The 23,235-nt window shown below is 47.2% G+C and overlaps 1 protein-coding gene across 1 annotated transcript in view; it reads right to left on the bottom strand.

Annotated features, from left to right (window-relative positions):
- HYDIN (HYDIN axonemal central pair apparatus protein) overlaps window positions 1-23,235 on the bottom strand; it is a 390,515-nt gene that overhangs the window by 122,151 nt on the left and 245,129 nt on the right. Inside the window, exons 39-44 of the mRNA XM_023210374.1 lie at window positions 20,313-20,486; window positions 17,400-17,614; window positions 11,172-11,309; window positions 9,030-9,213; window positions 5,989-6,130; window positions 3,358-3,520 (exon numbers count right to left, since the gene is read on the bottom strand). Of these exons, the coding sequence (XP_023066142.1) occupies window positions 3,358-3,520; window positions 5,989-6,130; window positions 9,030-9,213; window positions 11,172-11,309; window positions 17,400-17,614; window positions 20,313-20,486 (1,016 nt within the window). The remainder of the gene's footprint in view (window positions 1-3,357; window positions 3,521-5,988; window positions 6,131-9,029; window positions 9,214-11,171; window positions 11,310-17,399; window positions 17,615-20,312; window positions 20,487-23,235) is intronic.

The following is a 23,235-nucleotide window of genomic DNA, read 5'->3' as shown; positions in this document are numbered from 1 at the left end:
CTGTAGTCCCAGCTACTGGGGGGGGCTGAGGCAGGAGAATGGCGTGAACCCAGGAGGCGGAGCTTGTAGTGAGCCGAGATCGCGCCACTGCACTCCAGCCTGGGCGACAGAGCGAGACTCCGTCTCAAAAAAAAAAAAAAAGTTCACCTCACTAACAATTCAAGAAATGCAAATCCAAGCAATAAAAATATTCAGTTGTTCACCCATCGAATCTAATCAGCAAGGATTACAAGGAAGGCTAAAACCTATAGCCTGTGAGGTTGGGGTAAAATACACACCTTTCAACCCTGGAATGACATGTTTAGAAATGTATCCTAAGGAAATAAGCATGGATGTGTGCAAAGATTCAGCTCTAAGTGAGACACTAAGTGGTCTCTCCACTGTGATTTCCTTCCATGGATATTAAACTAATTTGGCAACAAGCAAGAAAAACAGAAAAATACACTCTATGTTTCTGCAAACTGTGTCCTCTTCTTCATCTTGTTTCCAGAACCAGAAGACTGGGGGTGTGATGATGGAATGACCATGTAGTTACACAGTACCACAGCAAGGATGGGCGAGACCGCTGGGGACAGGGGAAGAAAGGAGAGAGAATCGTTCTAGTCTGAGGACGATTTAGGAGGGGGCTCCCTCACAGGGCTCCTGGTTGGTCATGGGATTGAAGGTGCAGAAGTGGCAGAGTCAGGGTGACTCTAGGAATTGGGCCTGGGAGCTAAAAGAAGGGTTGGGGAGGAATATAGGGCCAGGAAGAGGTCTGGGAGGAAGGCAGCATAGATTATGAGCTTGGTGTGGGCTGTGTTGAGTTACCAGTGTCCGAGGGACAACCTGAAGAAGTGTCAAGAGCCGTGGATGGACTAAGGGCTTGGGAGGCAGTGCAAGAACTAGGGAAAAGAGTGCCTGCTTTGGAGTTGGACAAATTGGGCCTGCCCCAACTGCCTTCTGGCTACGTGACCTTGGGTGCATCGCTGAACTGTGCTGCATTCCAGCTTCCTCATCTCCAAAATGATGGTGATGATCATGTCTCCCTCAGTGGGTGTCGACGCTGGAGGTAGAAGGTGATGGGATCTATTCAGGGTTCCCAGAAGGGAGTGTCACATAGCAGGAATTCAGTACACCGTAGCTGTTAGTTGTTAAACATTAGTTTAGCTCTTTTTCATGTGGCTCCTGCCTTTCTCTCCTCCCTCTTTTGGGCCGTCCCTCTGCCTGGAATGCCCTTCACTTTGCTTTGGAATTTGCAAGCTTTTCCTACTCCCCTCCTCTTCCTCCAACCCATTATGTACGATCAGGTAGCAATGAAGTAACGCATGGGATGGGGGTCAGCCTTAGACCAAGCAGGAAGAGACAAAGGTTGAGGCTGGAAACCTGCAGAGTGACTAAGGATGGGTGGAGGTGGGTCCAGAAAGAAGTCAGGGAGAGGGAGGAAAGCCAGAAAGGGTGGACCAGGATGCTAGGAAAGAAGAGCGATCCAAGGAGGGTATGATCCACAGTGTGAAGCTCATGTAGGAGGACATCAAGCAAGTCAAGGCCTGACCCATGCCCATTAGATCTGGAAATGCAGAGGCTGGAGCTTTGGATTCGAGGGAGTGGTGGAGACAGGAATCAGGGTAGGAAAAGGGGAGGCAGGAATAAGGGGTGAGGAGGCAAAGCCAGCAAGTGGGGACAAGTATGAAGGGAAGGAGAGAAAAGGGGTGCTCGTCGGGGGCACCAGGGTTGAAGAAAGTTTTTTGTTTTTTTTTCATTTTAAAGGTGGGTGATTCTTGAGAACATCTTTAAAGGCTGTGAGAAGAGCTGAAGCCAGCGCAGGGAGGTGTGCTGATGGTTTAAGACACAGAGCAATCCTTTTGATGAGGAAGCAGGAAGGTCTTTAGTCCTTCCCTTTCACCTTGGCACTCGCCCTGGAATTTTCTTTCACTTCCTGAGAACACATCTAGTCTCAGCAGCTTTTCTTGAGCTTGAGTGTTTTCAGACCAGACAACCATGTTAGTCCAAGAGTCTCAAGAAGTCCCCCCAGGGAACATGATTGATTATGTTTTGTGCTAAGCTCAAATGATACACAAGCCTGTTTCCAAATGGATGACCGTGATAAGGTCCTTATCACCTCCATCCAAGGTCAAAAAAACACATGCAAAAGTACCTGCCCTGAATCCAGTAGTGGGGTCTGGGGTCAGGGGCTGGGGGTGGGTGCTCAGGTGACAGCAACTTGAACTGAGAGTAAAATAGGAAAATCCACATGCTCCTACTTAAAAGTTTCAACATATTCCAGATGGAGACACCAGTAATGGAGTCAGTGGGTATAATTTGAGGTTAATTGTGCTGCAAATAGTCTTTCTTTTAATGGTGAATGAAATGTTGTCTTTTAAAAGCAAACTTGGGAAGATAACTTCCGCATAGATTATCCTGAACTTATGCCACATAAGAAATTGACTTTGTTTAATGGCAAAAATAATGGCTGAAACACACAGGTACTCAAATTCTCCCTCCTGGCTTCACATACAAAATCACCTAGGAGAGGCAGGGATCAGTCTTGGTAATTTTTTCTTAGGGACCCCCTTTTGTTCTCAGCCTGAGATGTCATAGATTTCCTTCAGGTCAGTATCAGGCATCCCAAATCTGTGCCTAGTTCTGTGTGCTTAGATCCTGCTCCTTCCTGACCTCTCCCTGGTTGAGACCCCTGCACACCAATTTCTCTGCCCTTATGTCTGCCCAGCCACTGTCACTGTCTTTCACTCACCAACTTGGGCCGGTCTGTACCCTGTCTGGAGACGGGTTATAGCTTCACCTTCAGGACTCGTGGCTGCCATACCAGCTGGTCACAGCCCTCAGCCAGAGTCACCACTGTGGGGGCTCCTCTAGCCACTCTGCCTTTCCAGTGCCACAGGGGGCAGGGAGGCGACTGCTATGCTTGGCAGGCCGACAAACTGCTGGCACTTGCCTGCGAGGATAAGCTCATGCTGAAGCATCTTCCTTGACGGTTGCCAAGGGTATGCTCCTGACTGGACACATGGGCTCATTGGCTTTGGGGCTTCCTGGGAACACATCTTGAATATTAGCCTATTTGGCACCATCCTGGGTCCTGCAGGGGGTGGTGGAAGGAGCAAGGGCTGTGGCCAGACCCAACTGGGTAAGGTCCTGGATCTGCGTCTTCCCATCTCTGAACCTCACAGGGCAACATGATTATGTATGACGCAGGCACAGCACTTCACATACAATCAGCATTCAACAAGCACTGGTCCCTTTCCTCCTGCCTTCTGTCCCACCACATGATCCCAACATGATCAGATTAATTTCCTGGAAGGGGAATGCACCAGGCTGCCCTCCACTTCGGTCTCCTGGCGAGGAGCAAGTGAGGGTTGTTACCTGCTTGTTTGCTGCTTGAGATTTCTTCAGGGGAGGCTCCTCCTTAATGGGTCCCTGCTTTCCTTTTTTGACCTTCCGTTTCAGCTCATCCTCTTCCTTTTGTCGCTCCAGCTCTTGCTGTAGCTTCTTTTCTTGCATTTCCTTTGCCAGCCTCTCCTGCTCCCTTTATCAAACCAGGCAGAGAAAAAATAGTTCAGGGGCCTCCATGCCTCACCCCTCCGCTGCCTGGTACTTCCAGGTGGAGGGACATTGGGCAGAGCTTTCTTGAGCATAAAAAGAAAGAACAAAGTAAGCTGGATAAGTGGAAGGAAAGGAGAAAGGAAGAGAAGGAAAGAAAGAAAAAATGACACCCATCTATGTTTGAATGGTCATTCAGCAAGACTCTGATTCACTGAAAATCAACTAGGAGGAATTCTCCATTAATCTGTATTTCGAGTCCAATCTCCTCTCATAGGACAGTAAGAAAAAGGCTGAAAATAAGCACGATATTAGCACTTAAAAAAAGCAACTTTCAAAGATTGTTCTGGTATTAGTGCAGATGAGGCCTGCCTCCCATAGCTGAACATGTTTGCTGTTCAGACAATAAGAAATTTTTTTTTTTTTTTTGACAGAGTCTTGCTCTGTCACCCAGGCTGGAGTGCAGTGGTGCGATCAGCTCACTGCAACCTCTGCCTCCCGGGTTCAAGCGATTCTCCTGCCTAAGCCTCCTGAGTATCTGGGATTACAGTGTGTACCAACATGCCCAGGTAACTTTTGTATTTTAATAGAGACCAAATATTTTAATAGAGACCAAATGTTGGCCAGGCTGGTCTCGAACTCCTGACCTCAGGTGATCCTTCTACCTTGGCCTCCCAAAGTGCTGAGATTACAGGCATGAGCCACTACGCCCAGTCCGAAACAGTATTTTCAAGGCAGTCTCTATGGTGGCTAGCTTACAGCCATGGTGCATAGTCTAAAACCCGGGTTCCCCTCCTCCACCCGCTTTCTCTTTCTGCTGTCATTCAGCTGCTCCTGCCCCTGCTGCTGACAGCAGAGAGTGAACCAAAGCCAAGCACCAAGCACAAACAAGTGAGGGAATGGCACTTCTGAAAATAGTTAACCCAGCTATTTTCTTCCAGGAATTCCTAATTGTTTCCGGTTGCCATGGCTCTCTGCCCACTGAAGCAAACTCATTTACTTCATGTGGGGTGCGTGCGTGTGTGTGTGTGTGTGTGAGTGTGTGTGTGTGTGTGGTGTGACACAAACAAGTTGTTGCTGTACTTTGAGAATCAAATTTGCATTTTCCAGGTCCACCATGAGATGAATGCCTGAAAGCAACAGCCCTGGTGAAAAAGAGGAGTTTTCTCTCAAATCTCAAAGCAAGGCTTTCTGTAACTCTGGAGGACTGGCTATAGTGGACCATGCTGCAGAAAGATTAGGGCACACCTGGCTGGGCGCTGTGGCTCACGCCTGTAATATCAGCACATTGGGAGGCTGAAGCAGGCAGATCACTTGAGCCCAGGAGTTTGAGACCAGCCTGGCAAACATGACAAAAACCTGTCTTTACAAAAAATACAAAAAAATTAGCCGGGCATGGTGGTGTGAGGCAGGAGAATTGCTTGAACCCAGGAGGTGGAGGTTGCAGTGAACTGAGATTGTGACACTTGAGGTGTGATGGAGGCACTCCAGCCTGGATGACAGAGCGAGAGGCCAACAAAAAAAAAAAAAAAAAAAAAAGATTAGGACATACTGTAGGGGCAGGGAGGGCAAAAGCTGTTTCAGGTCAGTGGGAGAATTGTGGAGCTGGAGGAGAGGAGAGAAGTGGGTAAATAGTAGGTGAGTATCTAGGCTCTGTACCTCCAGTGCCTGAAATCCCAGGGAGGAGGTAGGCGATAGAACCACTACCCCCCACCCCATCCCTGCAATCTTTGAAGATCTGAGGGCAGAAAGGACACATGATCCACTGTCCCCATCCCTCTGAGATAGTCCTAAGTATCCTGGGCACTAGGAGGCATGTGGGGATCGAGTGGTTTCTGTGTGGTTCCCAGTGAGGGGTACAGAAAGTGGCTGAGGGTGTTGGCTTGTGAGCCTGCCCACGGTCCTAGGATCGAGGATCTGCCCAGGCCGAGGATCCCATAGCAGTTAGACCTCGGGGAATGGGCAGCACCACCCAAGGCCAAGAATGGGACCCAGGCAGGGGGAGGAAGGGCTGAGATTTGGGGAGCAGTCACTATGCCCAGGTCAAGAGAGTGGACCCTGGATCACCAGCTGTGGACACTGAAGCACGGAGGCAGAGAGCACAGAGGCTGATAATCCACACCTGGGGGCGCTGGTCAGGAGGGTCAGCAGGGGCCCAGGGCAGCGCAAAGGCCAGTGGCCCCTCTCCTAGGGCCGCCCATGACATTACAGCCTGGTCTCAAATGCCCTCCAGTGGGAAGTAAGGAGAGTGGGAGAAACCCTGAATGGTACAGCAGCCAGCACCCTGGATGGGTGGGATGTGTCTTTCTGCTCCTTGCAGGTCACCTTCCAGGGCCTTCTGCAGCTACTCCTTCCCCCCTGGAAGATGGCTTGGGCTCACACCCCAGTCCTGATCACTCTGTGGGGATGGTCCTGGGGGAATGGCTTCTGCTCTGGCCAGCCCTTGGCCCTGACCTCTTCTTCCGCTCCCGGAGCGCCTGCTGAATCCCCCGATTGAATGTGAGTTTCTCCTCCTCGGTCAGGGCATCATATTCTTCCTCATCCATGTTTTGGAGACGCTCCTTCTCTTTCTCAAGAGCTTCCTTGTGCTTGCGTTCTGTGAGGGCCACAGAAATAGAAAGGTGAGGAAAAGTCCTTCCCACTCTCGCTAGCAGCCTAAGCAGGCGGAGGAGGGTCTTAGTGTGGGGCAGCTGGTGTGGCGCCTGGTCTGCCTCCTCCCTGGTTGCGGGGGTGTGGGGTCCCTTCATGAAAGCACTTCCACATTTGGGTTTTGTCTGCAGGTGGCTGAACAGTGGCCCCCAAAGATGCCCATATCAGATTACTCAGAACCTGTGACTGTGTTGTCTTCCATAGCAGAGGGACTCTGCAGATGTGATTAAATTAAGGATCTTGAGGTGGGCCGATTATCTTGGGGGGCCCAGTCTAATTATAAGGGTCCTTTCGAGGGAGGCAGGAGAGTCAGTCAGAGATGGTGATGATGTGATAGTAGGAGCAGGGGTCAGAGGGCTGCAAGGAAGGGGCCAGGAGCCAAGGAGTACAGGAGGCCTCTAGAAGCCAGAAAAGACAAGAAAAAGGGGCTACCCGACAGCCAAAAAAGGAATGTGGCCCTGCTGAGAAAAATCCAGAGCAATGACCAGGCATCCCTCAGCATTCATCCATCCCTCAGCAGTCATCCAGCCTCCAGCTGCCTAGTTTTCCAGAAAGTTCATTTCTCCATAATGATCCACTTGAAAATAATTACCACTTCTCATTTCCCCATTATCTTTGGAATGAAATTTCTCCTGGTTAAATTGTGGGCTCTTCTCCCCTAAATCATTTGCATTTGAAATGTTCTAAGACAGCATACAGTCATAGTACTATTACATTAAAATCTCATGTTTGTTGAACATGTATGAACATGCTGGGCACTGGGGAAGGCACTTTACGTGATCACTTATTTAATCTCCACAACAGCCCTATAAGGGAGGAGTTATCATTCTTATCTGTGATTATCCCTTAATAAGTGGCAGGGAAAGATGTTAGGACTTCTGACCCCGGAAGCGTAAGACAATAAATTTCTGTGTTGTGTTAAGTAACCAAGTTTGTGGTTGCTATGGTGTAAATGTTTGTGTCCCCTTGAAATTCCGATGTTGAAACTGAATTCCCCAAGGAGATGGTATTAAGAAGGGCCTTAGGGACATGACTAGGTCACAAGGATAGCGTCCTCATGGCTGGGATTAGTGTCCTTATAAGAGGCCTGAGGGAGCTTGTTTCAGGACGTAGTGAGATGCTTTCTGTGACCAGAAGGTGACCTCACCAGACACTGTTTCTGTTGGTGCCTTGATCTTGGACTTGCCAGCCTCCAGAACTGTGAGGAATAAATGTCTGTTGTTGATAAGGGACCCAATCTATGAAATTTTGTTATGGCAGTCTGAACAGACTCAGACAGTGATCATTTGTCACAGCAATGATAGAAGACTCATATACCACCCACTGACTTGACTCATTAGGAGCATATGCCACTAACGGGCTCATGGTGACAGGGCCATTTGCACACCAAGGGGAATCCCCTTCGCGGCCCTATAGATTCCAGGTCCAGGCATGTGATTGACACTTAGGACAAAGGCACCAGCTTCTTCCTCACACCTCCCTAGCACAGCATTCTCACCATCATCCTTGCAAGTTTGAGCTGTGGACTCAGACACCTGCATTTGAGTTCCTTCCTTGCCACTTATCAAGGGATAATCACAGATAAGAACAGTAACATAGGGCCGTTGTAGAGATGAAATAAGCAATCATGTAAAGTGCTTTCCCCAGTGCCTGGCGTGTTCATAGATGTTCAATAAGCATGAGATTTTAATGTATTAATAGTGTGACCGTATGCCATCTTAGGACATTTCAATTCAGATGATTTAGGGGAGAGGAGCCCACAATTTAACTGGGAGAAATTTCATTCTGAAGATAAGTGGGAAAAGGAAAAGTGGTAATTATTTTCAAGTGGATCAGTATGGAGAAACGAGCTTTCTGGAAAACTATGCAGCTGGAGGCTGGATGACTGCTGAGGGATGCCTGGTCACTGCTCCAGATTTTTCTCAGCATGAGACTATAAGGAAGCTGACTTTGAGTTCTGTTCAAGGACTGAGACAGCCCAGTGTTTGTAAGTATTTCCTTAATTGGAAAAGCATTATGAATTGAGTAGATTGTGCTAGAAGGGAGCAGCAAGCCCGAGTAAGGAAGGGCAGTCGTGTGGCTGGAGCTGAGGCTCCCAGGAGGTGGGGCTCTGACTCCCGTGGACAGTGCCACCCACCTCTGTCCCTCAACCCCTGCCCCGGGGGACTAAGATTTGCTGGAGCTGCTTCTGACTACATTGGGAACTTAAGCTAACATTACTTGTATGTGTGTGTACCTATCTTTCAAGCAAATTTTTCGGTTATTAAATTTTTTCCCAGGCCATTGGTATAATGATAGGAAAAGCAATAGGTTTAGAATTAAAAGGACCTGGTTCTCCTACTAATTGGCAATGTGATTTGACACAAGACTTTTGCTATCTCTGAGCTATATTCTCCTTTTCTATAAAATGGGGACAAGATTCACAGGGTAATTGTGAGGACTAAATGCCCCAAAGTATACAAAATGTCTGCTCCAGTGCCTGGTGTGCAGCACACTAAGGTGTAAATGTTTTGGAAAGTGTATTAGCATCGTGAGTTTTATAAGAAATGCACAGTTGGCTTAAACAAAACCAACAAGGAAATCAGTTGCTTCAGTCAGGATCTGTAATGGCTGTAATTGCAGAAACCATGGAGGGGTACATTGTGATGGGAGGGAAGCAGGAATGCACCTGTTGTCAGCAGAGTGTTCATCATAGAACCTCCCAACCAGCCACATGAGTCCCAGCTCCCTCCCAGCAAAGCAGAAATACAAACTCCTGGCCACCTTACAGGGCAGAGGTGAGGCGCCAATGGAATAGCAAATGTCAAAGTTTCATTTAAGCCCAAGGGGAAGGTGGGAGGCCTTGCCTTCTTGCTCCTTTTTGGCTTTCTCCTGGGCCTTCATGGCTGCATAATCCTGGGCCATATTGAGAATGTATATATGCTCCCGGTTGCCAATGGCCTTCAGCAGGCAGAGGAGGGCAGCCGCGGCATTCCGAGCAAAGAGAGTGTCGAGGCCATCAAACACCACTCCTCGGTAGCAATCACTCAGCTGAAACCAGAGACAGTAAAGACAGTTACTATGGCCACAACCTCATTTGTTCTGTTTATGCTTTTACTGGGGCTGCAAAGGGTTCTGCAGACCTACTGGGCCCCGATGCAAGCACCATGCCTTTCTGCTTGCTAAATTCAAGGTGCTATCATAAAATAAAAGAGAAGAATAAAAGTGTTTAATCATTCAGTCTTTTTTTTTTTTTTTTTGAGACAGAGTCTCCCTCGGTCACTCCAGCACCCAGGCTGGAGTGCAGTGGCACAATCTTGGCTCACTGCAACCTCTGCCTCCCGGGTTCAGATGATTCTCCTGCCTCGGCCTCCCAAGTAGCTGGGATTACAGGTGCCCACCACCATGCCCGGCTAATTTTTGTATTTTTAGTAGAGATGGGGTTTCACCATGTTGGTCGGGCTGGTCTCGAACTCCTGACCTCAGGTGATCCACCTGCCTCGGCCTCCCAAAGTGCTGGAATTACAGGCATGAGCCACTGTGCTCAGCCAGATGGTTTTTATTGTACCTATTTGTAGAGTAAAGGGTTTATTCTGTCTGTAGAAATAAATGAACAAACAAAAATGTTAAAGGGCAGGTCTGGGAAGATCCATGAGGTACACAAAAATGAGATGAAAAGGGAAAGACTCTTTTCCCTTTTCCCTTGTGTTCCCAAGCACAGAGTCACAGGCAGCAGGGGCAGCAGTGGATGGGCCTTTTGTATTTTTCTTAGTGGTCTTACTGCCTTGGAGTGTAATGATTTTGGTAACAGTAACCATTGAAGAACAGCCTCTGCCTTACTCAGTGTTACTCAGAGTGGTGTAGCCCGTAGACCAGCCACCAATGAATGAGCATTAGGTTTTTGATGAGACAAGAAGCTTGTGTCAGAATGTAAATGACCTATATCGCTAAACACACTATTTGGTTTAGCTGGCAACTGAATAGGTACCATGGCCACGTCATTCCTTCTCTGCGGCTGAACTTGGTAGCAAGACTTTGTGGATGAAAGAAGCCCTGTAAGCTCCATGTGTCATCAGAGACCAGCATTTTGAGTAGCACAGCTCCACAGGCTGGCTTTGGGGCTTTACCAGTGTTTCTCAGCCTTTACTCTGGGTGTCTAAAACATTGGCACGCTTATGGGAACACCTTGTTCAAATCAGTTGAGAGTGATGTGCCTTTAATGTAGTAGCAGTGCAAATCTTAACATAAAAACTTTCTTGTGATGATATTCCTCCTCTTCTGGGAACCTCAAGTTAATTTTGTTGTATTTAAATGTGCAGTTAAGATTGTGGCCCTAGTTGAAAACACAAAGCAAACACCCAGCTCCAGGACCTGTTAAGCAATGTAGCTGTGTCTGCAAACCATGAGCAGAATGGTGATCTTATTTTCTTGTCTTTAACTGTAGAATTCTTACGGAAAAATTTTAAAAATTGGAAAAGAGTGTTACTGTTTCTCTGACTTTAAAAGCAATATGTTATTGTAAAATAATTCATAAATGTATAAAGAAGACTAAAATTCTATAATCCTGCTACCCAAAGATAACCACAGTTAACATGTATTTTAAAAGTTTTTACTATGTGTGTAGTATACATTTATAAATATTTACATAGAATGTTACTGTGTTTTAACCACTGTTTCCTAGTTACTTCTTTTTCACTTAATAACATTGAAAATGTGTTTTTGAAACAATTAACATAGCTCCAAATTCGCACTTTTAGAATGGCTCCACATTGTAAGTTTTAACACATCGCTCTGCTTCTGGTCATTAAAAAGTGTCTGTGTAGTCTTCTCCTCTCTGGTCCTTTAAGAAGGTGAATGGCCTCAGGCTGCAGACTGAGCCAGGGCCAGGGACTGACAAGAGCTGTCAGAGAGCCCCCGTGGTGGCTGATGGCCCAGAACCTCTATCCGGGGCGCGGGGATGGTGTGTGAGTGCCAAGCCCTGCAGCTCTGTGCAGGTGGCATGGACCCACCTGTATCCGCTCTGCCAAGATCTGCATGAGAAGTTCATCCGGGAGCACACAGCTCATCAGCCCGGTCTCGCCTCCGACACTGGGACTGACACTGAGCCGGCGGTGGGTGGGCCCCGGCAGGAGAGGGCTGGAGGAAATCTGTTGAGTGGGAGAAGGATCAGGAGTCAGAATCCGGCCTTGTATCTCAACAACGCCTACACTTACCAGCCGCAGGACCTTGGGAAGATCACATAATCTCTCATTTCCTCATCTGTACAATGGGAATTGCATTATAAAATGGAAGGATCCTGTCTACCTTAAAGTACCGCTGTAAGTTTCAAGTGGTAACAGTGTGGAAGGTACGGTGTTTGTGCAGCTTTTCATTCACTGCATGCAGCTTTTCATTCATTCGACAATTATTCACTGAGTACCTATCTTGCACCAGGCTCGCTTAGGTACTAGGGATATAACAACAAACAATGGTGCTGCCCCTGGGGCCCTTTCATTCCAATGGAAGAGACAGAAAAGGCCACTTTCCTCCACAGATCAATACAATTTCAGAGAGTGACAAGTGCTAGGAAGGAAATAACCAGGTAATAAGGAACCATAACAGGGTTGGGGAATGACTGTGTAGAGAGGATGCTCATGTTACCTGGGTTATGTGAAAGAATGAGACAAGATCTTGGGAGCAGAGCCTTTCTGGGATGGGACAGCAAGCTCTTTCAACGCAAGTGTGCTTGGGGAATCTGGGGGGCACACGGAGCCCAGTGGGGCTGGAACTCAGTGAGCAATGGGGGAGATAGTCAGGCTTAAGGTTAAAGACACCACACAGGCTGGGCGCGGTGGCTCACGCCTGTAATCCCAGCACTTTGGGAGGCCAAGGAGGGCGGATCACGAGGTCAGGAGATTGAGACCATCCTGGCTAACATGGTGAAACCCCGTCTCTACTAAAAATACAAAATATTAGCCAGGCGTGGTGGTGGGCGCCTATAGTCCCAGCTACTCGGGAGGCTGAGGCAGGAGAATGGCATGAACCCAGGAGGCGGAGCTTGCAGTGAGCCAAGACCGTGCCACTGCACTCCAGCCTGGGCAACAGAGTGAGACTCCGCCACAAAAAAAAAAAAAAAAAAAAAGACACCACACCGCCAGGACCAGAATATGCAGGGCCTTGTAGACCATGGTATTTTATTCCAAGTATTATGGGAAGTTGGTGTGTTTCAGCAAATAATCTGATTTATATTTATGTTTATTTTATTTTATTTTCGAGATGGAGTCTTTGTCACCCAGGCTAGAGTGCAATGGTGCCATCTCAGCTCACAGCAACCTCCACCTCTTGGGTTTAAGTGATTCTCCTGCCTCAGCCTCCCAAGTAGCTGGAATTACAGGAGTGCACCACCACGCCTGGCTAATTTTTGTATTTTTAGTAGAGACGGGGTTTCGCCATGTTGGCTAGGCTGGTCTCGAACTCCTGACCTCAGGTGATCTGCCTCCCTCGGCCTCCCAAAGTGCTGGGATTACAGGCAGGAGCCACTGCACCCAGCCTGATTTTTATTTTTAAAAGACCACCTTACCCATCACATGAGGTGACATGAGTCACAGGAAGATGTCACTGTGGTCAGGACAGGAGATGATGGCAACAGGGATGAGGATGGTGGTGGAGACGAGACGAAAATGGTGGTGGCAAGAAGTGGCTCATACAGGATACGTTCTGGAAGTAAGGCCAGTAGGACTTCAGATGGAACATAAAGAAAGAGGCATCAAAAAATGATTCCTTGAGTTTTGACCTTAGCAAGCTGGAAAATGGTGAAATTATTTATTGAGAAAGGAAAGACTGGGAGAAGAACAATTTTTGGGGAGCAGTGGAAGCAAGAATCACTTTTTGGATATAAACATTTTGAGATGCTTCTAAGCCCTTCGAGAGAGATTGAAAATGAATGTGGATACATGAACCTGCACTTGGGAAGAAATTTGAGCTGGCAATAGAATTTCGAGAGTCACAAACATGTTAAAGGTATTTAAATATTTAAGTAATGCAATTGACTGAGATCGCCTGCAAAGACAATGCAGGTAACAAAAAGTAGTAGTAGAAGACGTGGTCCTAGGCTACTCCAATGACCAGGAATTTGGAGATTGAGAAGCTGGGAAAGTAGAGGAAGGAGTTGCTAATGAAGTAGAAAGGAAGGTGGAGGAGGGAAAGCCACATGAAGAAAGTGTTTCCAAGATGGGGGGTGATCAGCTGCCAAGAAGTCATGTGAGATGAAGACAGAAAACTGATCTCTGGATTTGTCCAGGTGAAGACTGCCAAGGACCTTGAGAAGAGCAGCTGTGGAACAGTGGAGACAAAGGACCCAACAGAAGCAGTGAAAGAGAGGATGGGGGAGGGTGTGAGGATGGGGAGGCAGGCAATGCGGCAGTTCTTTGGAGGAGCAGCAGAGGAGGGGAGCTAAGAAAGGAGGTAAAGGTGGAGGGGGATGTGGGGTCATGGGAAAGCATTTTTAATGATGGGAATAATAATACAGCATGCATAGATGCTGACGGGAGTAGAGTAGGGAGAAAATGGGAGACAGGGGACAACTGCAGGAATTTAGCCCTTGGATAAGAGAAGGGGTGGGGCCGGGTGCCCATGTGCAGGGATCAGCCCTGGGTGAAGGCAGGGCAGACACTCAGCTGTTGGGAAGGCACAGCCTCGTGTGTGGATGCAGGCTGCTGGAAGACTTGGTGGCCAGAAGATGAGGTCATTGTCTTCTGATTGCTGCAGCTTTCTTGGTGAAATCAGAAGAGAGATCATTGGCTGAGAATGAGGAAGAGGAAAATATTTTGGAGGCTAGGAGAGTGATGAGAGCAATAAAGCAGTCATCTTGAATAGATGGAGGGCTGAGCCAGACCAAAGGGTCCACTAGAGACCTGTGGTCTTAAATTTAAATTAAGATCCTGCAGGAGAGGTGAGAATCTTCCTCAGCTACGTTCAGCTGGTCTGCATGGAGTAGGTGGGGGATTAGGTTTGCCAGGGCTGAAGCTTTGCTTGAGAGTGTGGTGAAGGGCAGGTTGCAAGGGGTACTATGGTGGCAGACCATGGCATCCAGACTGGGTAAAGAGGGCATGAGGTGGGTGCTAGGTAGTGAGGATAAGGACTGGAGGTTTCGATGGGGCCAGGTGCTTACCAGAGTTAGTCATCTGGAAAGCGAGAAGATGGCTGTGGGAAAACAGGACTGTGACAGAGAGATCTTGGAGTTTATGGGTAGTGATGAACAATGTCTAGGATGTGGTCAGGGAGGTGAGTAGCTGTGGAGGCCATGAAATTGAGAAGCAAGAGCATTGGATTAAATATCATTCAAAAGATCAGGATTTCTTACTGGTGCTTTCCTGGATAGAGGTGATTTATAAATAAATGAGCTTATGGGCCACATCTTCATTATATAATATATTTACACATTTCTTCCCATTTGCAACATGACTGAAATATCAGTCATTGGAAAGTTCATGCTTTATGAGAGCTTTAAGAAGACCAATCGCCATCTCCCGGGGTAAGTGCTTTCATGGGGGGACTCTGTTGTCCAGATCATTTGAGTCCTGTCACACTGGGCAGTGCAGGCAGCCACATGTGGGGTCTGTGAGCTGATTTCTACTGTGATCTTTAAGTTTCCTTACTGAAAGGAGTTTGGAGTCAGAATTGGGATGTTCTACTGCCTTTGAAGAATTCTAAAAAGCTTTACTTCCCCATCCAGATGGACAGAACAAAACCAAAAGAAATGACTCTTGATAACACCCTATATGGTAACAGAGAAATGAGTTTTAGTTCATCCATAAACGTCTGGGTAAAGAACACTCTACTGGATCCTGGAAAAGAGGGTGAAAAGGATAGCGCTCCAGAAGAAAATGAATCAATGGCTTCTGTTTTCATGGTGTGAGAGAAACATAAGACTGAAGTGACAATCAGATATCATCTGGCACAAGTTCAGCCCTGTGGGCTGTTCCATCCAACCTGCAGGTCTCCTCTCCCTTAAAGACCTTTGCCTCTGCTCCATCCTCTTACCTGATCTAATATGTGGGCCTCCTCTCCTACAAGAACCTACATCTTTAATTTTATTTTTTATGTACTTTTTTTTTTGAGACAGAGTCTTATTCTGTTGCCTAGGCTGGAGTGCAGTGGCGCCATCTTGGCTCAGTGCAACCTCCGCCTTCTGGGCTCAAGTGATTCTCATGCTTCAGCCTCTCAAGAAGCTAGGATTACAGGTGTGCACCACTATGCCCAGCTAAGTTATTATTATTTTTTTTTGTATTTTTAGTAGAGACGGGGTTTCATCACGTTGGCCAGGCTGGCCTTGAACTCCTGGCCTCAAGTGATCCACCCACCTCAGCCTCCCAAAGTGCTGGGATTACATGTGTGAGCCACTGCACCCGGCCTAAGGACCTACATCTTTATTCCACCCACCTGCTCTATCCAATTCACAGGTCTCATTTCCCATGAAGACCTACAACTCTTCCCCATCCATCTGCTCTTCCCAGTGGATGGGCCTCCTCTTCTACCAGGACTTTCACTTCTGCTCCATCCACCTCCCCGACTGTCCCTATAGCACTCTCAGGCTGTAACGAGATCCACTCCAACCCTTCCTGTTTCTCCCATTCTATGTTCCTTCTTAATTCCTTCTCTACTGAGGCTGGGCTTCCTATACTGATGGCACCCTTAGCTCTCTTGCCCCTAGTTCTAAGAGCACACCCCCTCTCCTCAAGGGTGGCATTCTTCTCTCTCCACTCTTGAATGGGAGCTGCCAGGTCCACTTAGAGAAATCTTGCCAGGTGTGGCAGTTCATGCCTGTAATCCTAGTGCTTTGGGAGGCAGAGCCAGGAGGACTGCTTGAGGTCTATAGTTCAAGACCAGCCTGGGCAACACAGCGAGATCTCATCCCTACAAAAATTTAAAAAATTAGCCAGGCATGGTGGGACATGCCTGTAGTCCAGGTACTTGGGGGGCGGGGGTGGAAGGATTGCTTGAGCCCAGGAGTTGAAGGCCACAGTGAACCAAGATTGTGCCACTGTACTTCAGCCTGCATGACAGAGTGAGACCCTGACTCTAGAGAAAAGAGAGAGAGAGAGAGAGAGAGAGAGAAAGAGAGAGAGAGAGAAGCTTCACAATTGTGAAGTTATAGTTTCCAGTCTTGGTTGGCCCATTATCATTCCCAACTATTTATTCCTTATCCATCACCAATTTCTGCTTCTATTCACCATAGTGGAAGCAGTGCTCTGCCACTCCCCTTGAGCATGCTCTGCAGCCCCAGCCTCCTCGCTGCTTCCCTCAAAAGACCATGCCTCCTACATGCATCACAGAGCCATTCAACAAGGCCTTTTCCAACCTCCATTCTCCACTCGGCTTCTCCCATCCTTAGCTGCATCTGTTTTTCACCCTTTACTGACCCCAAAGGAAGCCGGCTCTCTTCTCGCTTAATAGTGCTGAATTCTGCCCTTCCTACTGCCTCCCAGGATCTCATTCTCTCTTGAGTGGATTGCCACATGACACTTCTCCAGGGGCTCCATTCTTTACAGACCTGCTTCTACTTCTTTTCTGAGAATGGACTCTCCTGATCCTGGCTTTGCCCCTCTACTACTCTTTCGTTTTTTTCCCCTTCACTTTCAAACATCATAAAAGCCTACACTCACTTGATTTCACTTCTCCACCTACAACTCATTACTCACTGCGCCCACTGTCTTTGGCTTCAGTAGCACCGGCCAGTTGGCTGAGACTGCTAAGTTTCTTGGCACATTGCTCAAATGCTGTGACTTCTTTCTGACTTTCCAGGACTCCCCCTGCAGCCCTCCCACAACTTAGATTAATGGTTTCATCCTTAACTTCCTTTAGAATTAGGTTGAGCCATAGGAAATTGCTGTTATAGAGTTATAAAAGGATTGAATTTTGGCAATTTTCTGTGGCTCAGCCTAATTCCCTTTTCACACTTCTTTTGTAACTAATTTCACTTTATTGCAAATGTTTGCACATGTGGTTATCTCCTTCATCAGACTCTTAGTGCAGGGATTCTGCTTTCTTTACTTGCACTTCGCCAGTGCCTACAGCATAAAAGATGTTTGCTGAGCACCACCAGCTGGGTGAATGCCCCTTTCAGAAGGAGGCGCACAGGGACAGCGCTCAGGCCGGCCTGGTGGGAACACTGCAGGAATGAAGAGCACTGACCTGGCTGCAGGATGCTGGGGAGGAGGAAGATCCCAGCCCTCCTGCGGTAGAGCCCTGATTTGTACCTGTGATGTTTCAGACTGGTGTGAGTGATGCTGCTTCTGCGACCCGGAGCCATGGCTGTCCGCCTTGCTTTTGGTCATGACTACGCTCCCACGAACACTCTTTGCAGGTTTAATTTCCGGGGCCACCAGAGTCATCTCTGAGGTTAACTTGCCCAAGGTCTCAGTGCTCAGTCGTCCTTGCCCTATGACGTTTTGACCCACAGCAGCCTCCTGGGCTATAAGGAGAGTATAAATTTTTATTAAAATCACGTTAGAATCACAAAAAACGACAGTGGGGATGGCACCCTGAAGTCCATTCTGTCCAACAGACGTATAATGTGACACATACGTATGTAATTTAAACATTTCTAGTAGCCACATTAAAAAGGTAAAAATTAATTTTAGGGACATATTTTAACCCAATATACGCAAAATGTGATCATTTTAACATGTAATGTATAAAAATTGCTCCTGTGTTATTTCCAAGTCTTTTCTTTATATCACATCTTCAGGGTTCCCGTGGGAGTTGTACATTCACTGCACACCTCTGTTTGGACCTACCCGGTTTACGTCCTCAGCAGCCCCCAGGGCCAATGGCACAGGCAGGTTCACTGCCACCACTTCATTCCAGCCTACTGACTCCACAGTGGCAGCAGATGCAGGGGAGATGTGAGGGCCTAACCCTCTATTGCAAGGGCTCTATCCAAAGACCCCAGGGACCTCCTGACTGGGAAATTCAGCCGCCCTCTACTTAGGCCTATTCTATTTGGGCTTCCAGCAGTCTCTAATTCTGTTCATTTATTGATTCAATGAATCCTTTATGAATCTTTATTATGTGTCAACTATGCCAGGCATTCTTCCAGGTGCTGGGACTACAGTGGGGAAAACTAACACAAGCCCCTGCCTCCAGAGCATACATGGGGTGAGGGCGGACAACGAAGGAGGTAGATCAATATTAGGTTAGCTAGACAAGTGCGCTGTGAGATCAGGCCAGCAGGAAGGCTCCCCGTCCGGCAGGGCTCTGAAGGGTGTGAAACTTCTCCTCGCTCCTCCCTTTCCTAAGGCTTCGGGGCCCTTTCCTTGACTTCCCTGACAGTCCCTGTGACCCTGGCTCTGCTGTCTCTGCCTTCCCGGCTTCCCCACGACCTCTCCTGAACTGTAGGTGTTCTCCATGGTCCTAACCCGCCTTATCCATTCCTCCTGGCTCATTCTGGGCTTTTCTGGCTGCTTCATCTACCCCAGTGGTTTCATGGAGAAAGACTCTCCCAGCTCTGTCTCTAGCTTGATGTTACTTTCTCAGACCAGGAGCTCAAATTTACCCGTAGGCACAGGACATAAACATGGCTCCACAGATCACTATGAAATGTAGATTATTTCACAGAAAAGGAAATAAAAAATTTAAGAGAATCAGCATTAGGGCATAGCCAGAGGTTCTCACTAAAGAGCTATTTATCTTCCATTTCCCTAAGTGTCCCATGCAGAGGTATTGAGGGGAGGGGACAATCCTGAAAGTCCCAGCCAGTTTTATCAACTAGCAGGCTGGAAGCTTTTCTGGGATTACATTATGCCATGGGTACTGACATAGGAATGCTTGTGCTCTGAGCAGGCACTCTGCTTGGTGTTTAGTATATTTTCCCATTGAGCAGCTGCTCGCCTGCTCCGAAGGTCCTCAGATAACCTGATGGAGCCAGAATTCTCAACTTTTTGTAGGAAGGCCACATGAGGCCTCCCTGCTATGGGATTCCAAAACTCAATTCAGGCCAGGCACAGTGGCTGAATCCTGTAACCCCAGCACTTTGGGAGGACTGCTTGAGGCCAGGAGTTTGAGACCAGCCTGGACAACATAGTGAGACCCTAAAAATTAGCCAGGCATAGTAGTGCATGCCTGTAATCCCAGCTACTCTGGAGGCTAATGTGGGAGGATCGCTTGAGCCCAGGAGGTTGCAGTGAGCTATGATGGTGCCACTGTACTCCAGCTTGGGTGACAGAGAGATACCCTATCTCAAAAAAAAAAAAAAAAAAAAAAAAGATAGAAAGGAAGAAAACAACCCCTCTCCCCCATACTCAACCCAATCTTCTCCAGCAAACTTTCTCTTCCTCCTGTGTTCCCTATCTAGGTAAATGACATCACTCTCTCCTGGTTTCTGTGACTAGGAATCTGGGCGTGGCCATCTTAAATCCTTCTTACTCCTTCAATTCTCTACCATGCAGGTGGCTGTCGGGTTGGCCGGCCCAGGCCCATTTGTCTGCAGCTTCACTATCACTTCCTTTATATGATAGTCAAGGGCTACCTTCCTATAGTGATTTTCTGACCATTTCTCCATAGTGTGAAAACTGTGCCAGTGGCTCTATTCCTTGAACATAAAACTTAAATTCCTAATCTTGGCATTCAAGGTCAACAATGATTGGCCTCAACCTGCTTTCCCACCCCTAATTTATGATCAGCTTCCCTGCTTTTTCGTTCTGGAATGTCCTTGTCCCCATCTTTGCCTACTAACATTCTCTTGCTTCTTCCAACCTGTTTCCTTGAAAACTTCCCAAATCACCCTTGTTGGAACCCATTCATCCCAAACTCGCTCTTTCACAGAAGCTGATATTTCTGTTGCAAAATTATTTTCCTTTGCTCTGACTGACCCCAAGTCTGCTTCTTCCCCCGCCCCCTCCAGGTGTCAGACTTCCAAAGGTGTGGGCTGTGTCTTATTCATTGTCCTGGTCCCTACAGAGGCAAGAGCATGCTGGCAGTGGGCAGGGCAGGAGACTCGGGCATGCTTCGTGAAGAGAATTCTCCTCTGGGCTATGAAGTTGGCAGCATGCTGTAGGGCAGACTTCAATCAGGCTGTGGGAGGAGAGCTCAGTGGGGCACAGAGAAGATGGGTGTTGCCAGTGGGGGTGCTGGTGACTTGGCCACAAAAAGCCGGGAGAATGGGTTCTTACCAGCCTCCTCTGCTTCCTTCATGGACTGCTCTATGGCAGCCCTGATGCAGAGCTCACGGGCCCGGATCCCTGGGACGTTGTTGCTGTCGGACACAGCTTCCAGCACAATGGAGTCGATGCTCAGGCAGGCCGCGTTGTAGTACTTGGCCATGCTGATGGCGGTGGCTGACTTTCCTATCAAAAAGACCAGGGGGTTGAATTTAATGGTGCTCATTTGCTCAGTGTCCCAGACAGAAAAGGTCTCAAGAACAGAGGTCCCTGCAAAGTGATCTCTCTGAATGCTCTGCCTCCTTCCCATGTGGCTGGAGGTGTCAGCAGCAAAGAGAAGGAAGACCTCAGCCTGGAGTCAGGGCCGTGGGTCTGATTCTAACCCTGCCACCGATGTGTGCGTGCTGTGGCAATCTGCATCCTCACTGGGTTTTCCCTCAGTTTAAAAAACAGATTCTTTTTTTCTTTTTTTTGAGATAGAGTCTCACTCTGTTGCCCAGGCTGGAGTGCAGTGGGGAGATCTAAGCTCGCTGCAACCTCCACCTCCCGGGTTCAAGTGATTCTCCTTCCTCAGCCTCCCGAGTAGCTGGGATTACAGGCGCCCACCACCATATCTGGCTAATTTTTTGTATTTTTAGTAGAGACGGGGTTTCACCATGTTGGCCAGGCTGGTCTCAAACTCCTAACCTCAAGTAATCCGCCTGCCTTGGCCTCCCAAAGTGCTGGGATTACAGGTGTGAGCCACTGCACCTGGTCTGTTTAAGAAACAGGTTCTATCAGATGATCTTTAAAATACTTTGTAGTTCTTCCTGTCTCTGATTCTAACAGGAAGACTTTTTTATTTTAAAGAATAACTTGTGTTGATTTCTTTTCTCATTTCAAGGTACTTTCATTCAAAAAAAAAAAAAAAAAGCTGACAATTCAGATATAACAGACAAGAGAAAAGAAAAAAAAAATCCATCATCCACTCATTCAGGGATAGTACAGTTCGCCTATGGTTGCTAAGTACACACATAACTGTATTTCTTATAAAAAAAGAAATAGGTTATGTGGTAGGTTGAATAATGGCTCCCCCAAAGATTTCCACATCCTAATTCCTGGAACCTGCAAATATATTATCTTCTAGGGTAAAAGAGACTTTGCAGATGTGATTAATCTACAGATCTTGACATGGGGGATTAGCCTGGATTATCCAACTGGGTACAATGTAATCACATGGGTCCCCATGAGAGGAGAACAAGAGGGTTGGAGTCAGAGCAGGTCAATCGACCATGGAAGCAGCAGGAGAGACTGGGAGATGCTATGCTGATAGCTGGGAAGGAGAAGGAAGGGGCCAGGAACCAACGGATGCAGGCAACATTTCTAGAATCTAGAAGAGACAAGGAAACGGATTGTCCCCCAGATCCTCCAAGAAGGAACACAGCCCTGCTCACCCATTTTAGACTTCTGTCCTCCGGACCTATGAGAGTATAAATTTGCGTTATGTGAAGCCATGAAGTTTGTTGTCACTTGGTATATTAGCAACGGGGCACTAATACAAACTACACACCACGAGTATGGCACCCTTTCTCATGTAAAATGATATACCATGAACAACTTTCCATTCATTCAATACACCTGCATGACACTGTTTTTACTGTGGTAAAATATACATAACAGCTATAACTTAAATCATTTCTAAGTATATGGTTTAGTGGTTCTAAGTACATTCACTTTGCTGTGCCCCCATCACCTCCATCCACCTCCAGAACACTGTCATCTTCCCGAACTGAAACTCTGTACCCATTAAACTATAACTCCCCAATACGCACCACCCTCCCAGCCCCTTGGAAACCATCATTCTGTTTCTCTTTCTGTCTCCAGGAATTTGGCCAGCCTGGGTACCTCATCTAAGCGGAGTCATACAGTGTTTATCCTTTTGTGACTGTCCTGTTTCACCTTGCATAAGGTCCTCAAGGTTCTTCCGTGTTGTAGCACATGTCAGAATTCCTTCCTTTTTTTTTTTTTTTTTTTTTGAGATAGAGTCTTGCCCTGTAGCCCAGGCTGGAGTGCAATGGCATGATCTTGGCTCACTGCAACCTCTGCCTCCTGGGTTCAAACGATTCTCCTGCCTCAGTCTTCTGAGTAGCTGGGATTACAGGCGCCTGCCACCACACCCAGCTAATTTTTGTATTTTTAGTACAGACGGGGTTTCACCATGGGGGCCAGGCTGGTCTCGAACTCCTGACTTCATGATCCACCCACCTGGATCTCCTAAAGTGCTGGGATTACATGTGTGTGCCACCACGCCCTGTCCATTTCCTTCTTTTTTAAGGCTGAATAGCATCACATTGTACCATATTTTGTTTTTTCCATTCAGCCACTGATGATCATTTGGATTGTTTCCACCTTTTGGCTATTGTGACTAATGCTGCTATGAACATGGGTGTACAAGACGCTGTTTTTAATGGCAATAAAATTCACTATATAAATGTACTGTGGCCTGATTAACCAGTCCCCCATACTGAATGTTACAGTTGCTCCCGAGTTTCTATTACAGCATACAGTGCTGCAGCGAACATTCAAGCAGTTCATCTTGTCCACATCATTAATTATTTTTCCTAAGAAATTTTTAGAAGTAACATTGCCAGGTCAGAGTCTGCACATATATTTCTTTCTCTTTTTAAATCATTTAATGGCTTGGATTTTTTTCTCTAATATTTTAATATTTTTCAATTATGGAAAGAATACAATTCAAACAATTCAGAGATGTATACATTCCAAATGAGGTGTCTTCTCTCTCCTTCTTAATCCCCTCTCTGAGGTCAGCAATTTAACAGTTTGGGGATAATCCTTAAGTATATGGATTATAAACAAAAGAGTCTCTTATTGCCTTCAAAAGTTATATGTGCTAACTTCACCATAAACAAAAGGGGCAAAATAACTTATACTGGTC

This window comes from Piliocolobus tephrosceles, chromosome 17, assembly GCF_002776525.5.
Source record: "Piliocolobus tephrosceles isolate RC106 chromosome 17, ASM277652v3, whole genome shotgun sequence".
In the NCBI taxonomy this organism is placed as follows: Eukaryota; Metazoa; Chordata; class Mammalia; order Primates; family Cercopithecidae; genus Piliocolobus; species Piliocolobus tephrosceles.
The sequence above is the reverse complement of the archived record's forward strand: the minus strand, read 5'-3'. Positions and strand labels throughout refer to the sequence as shown.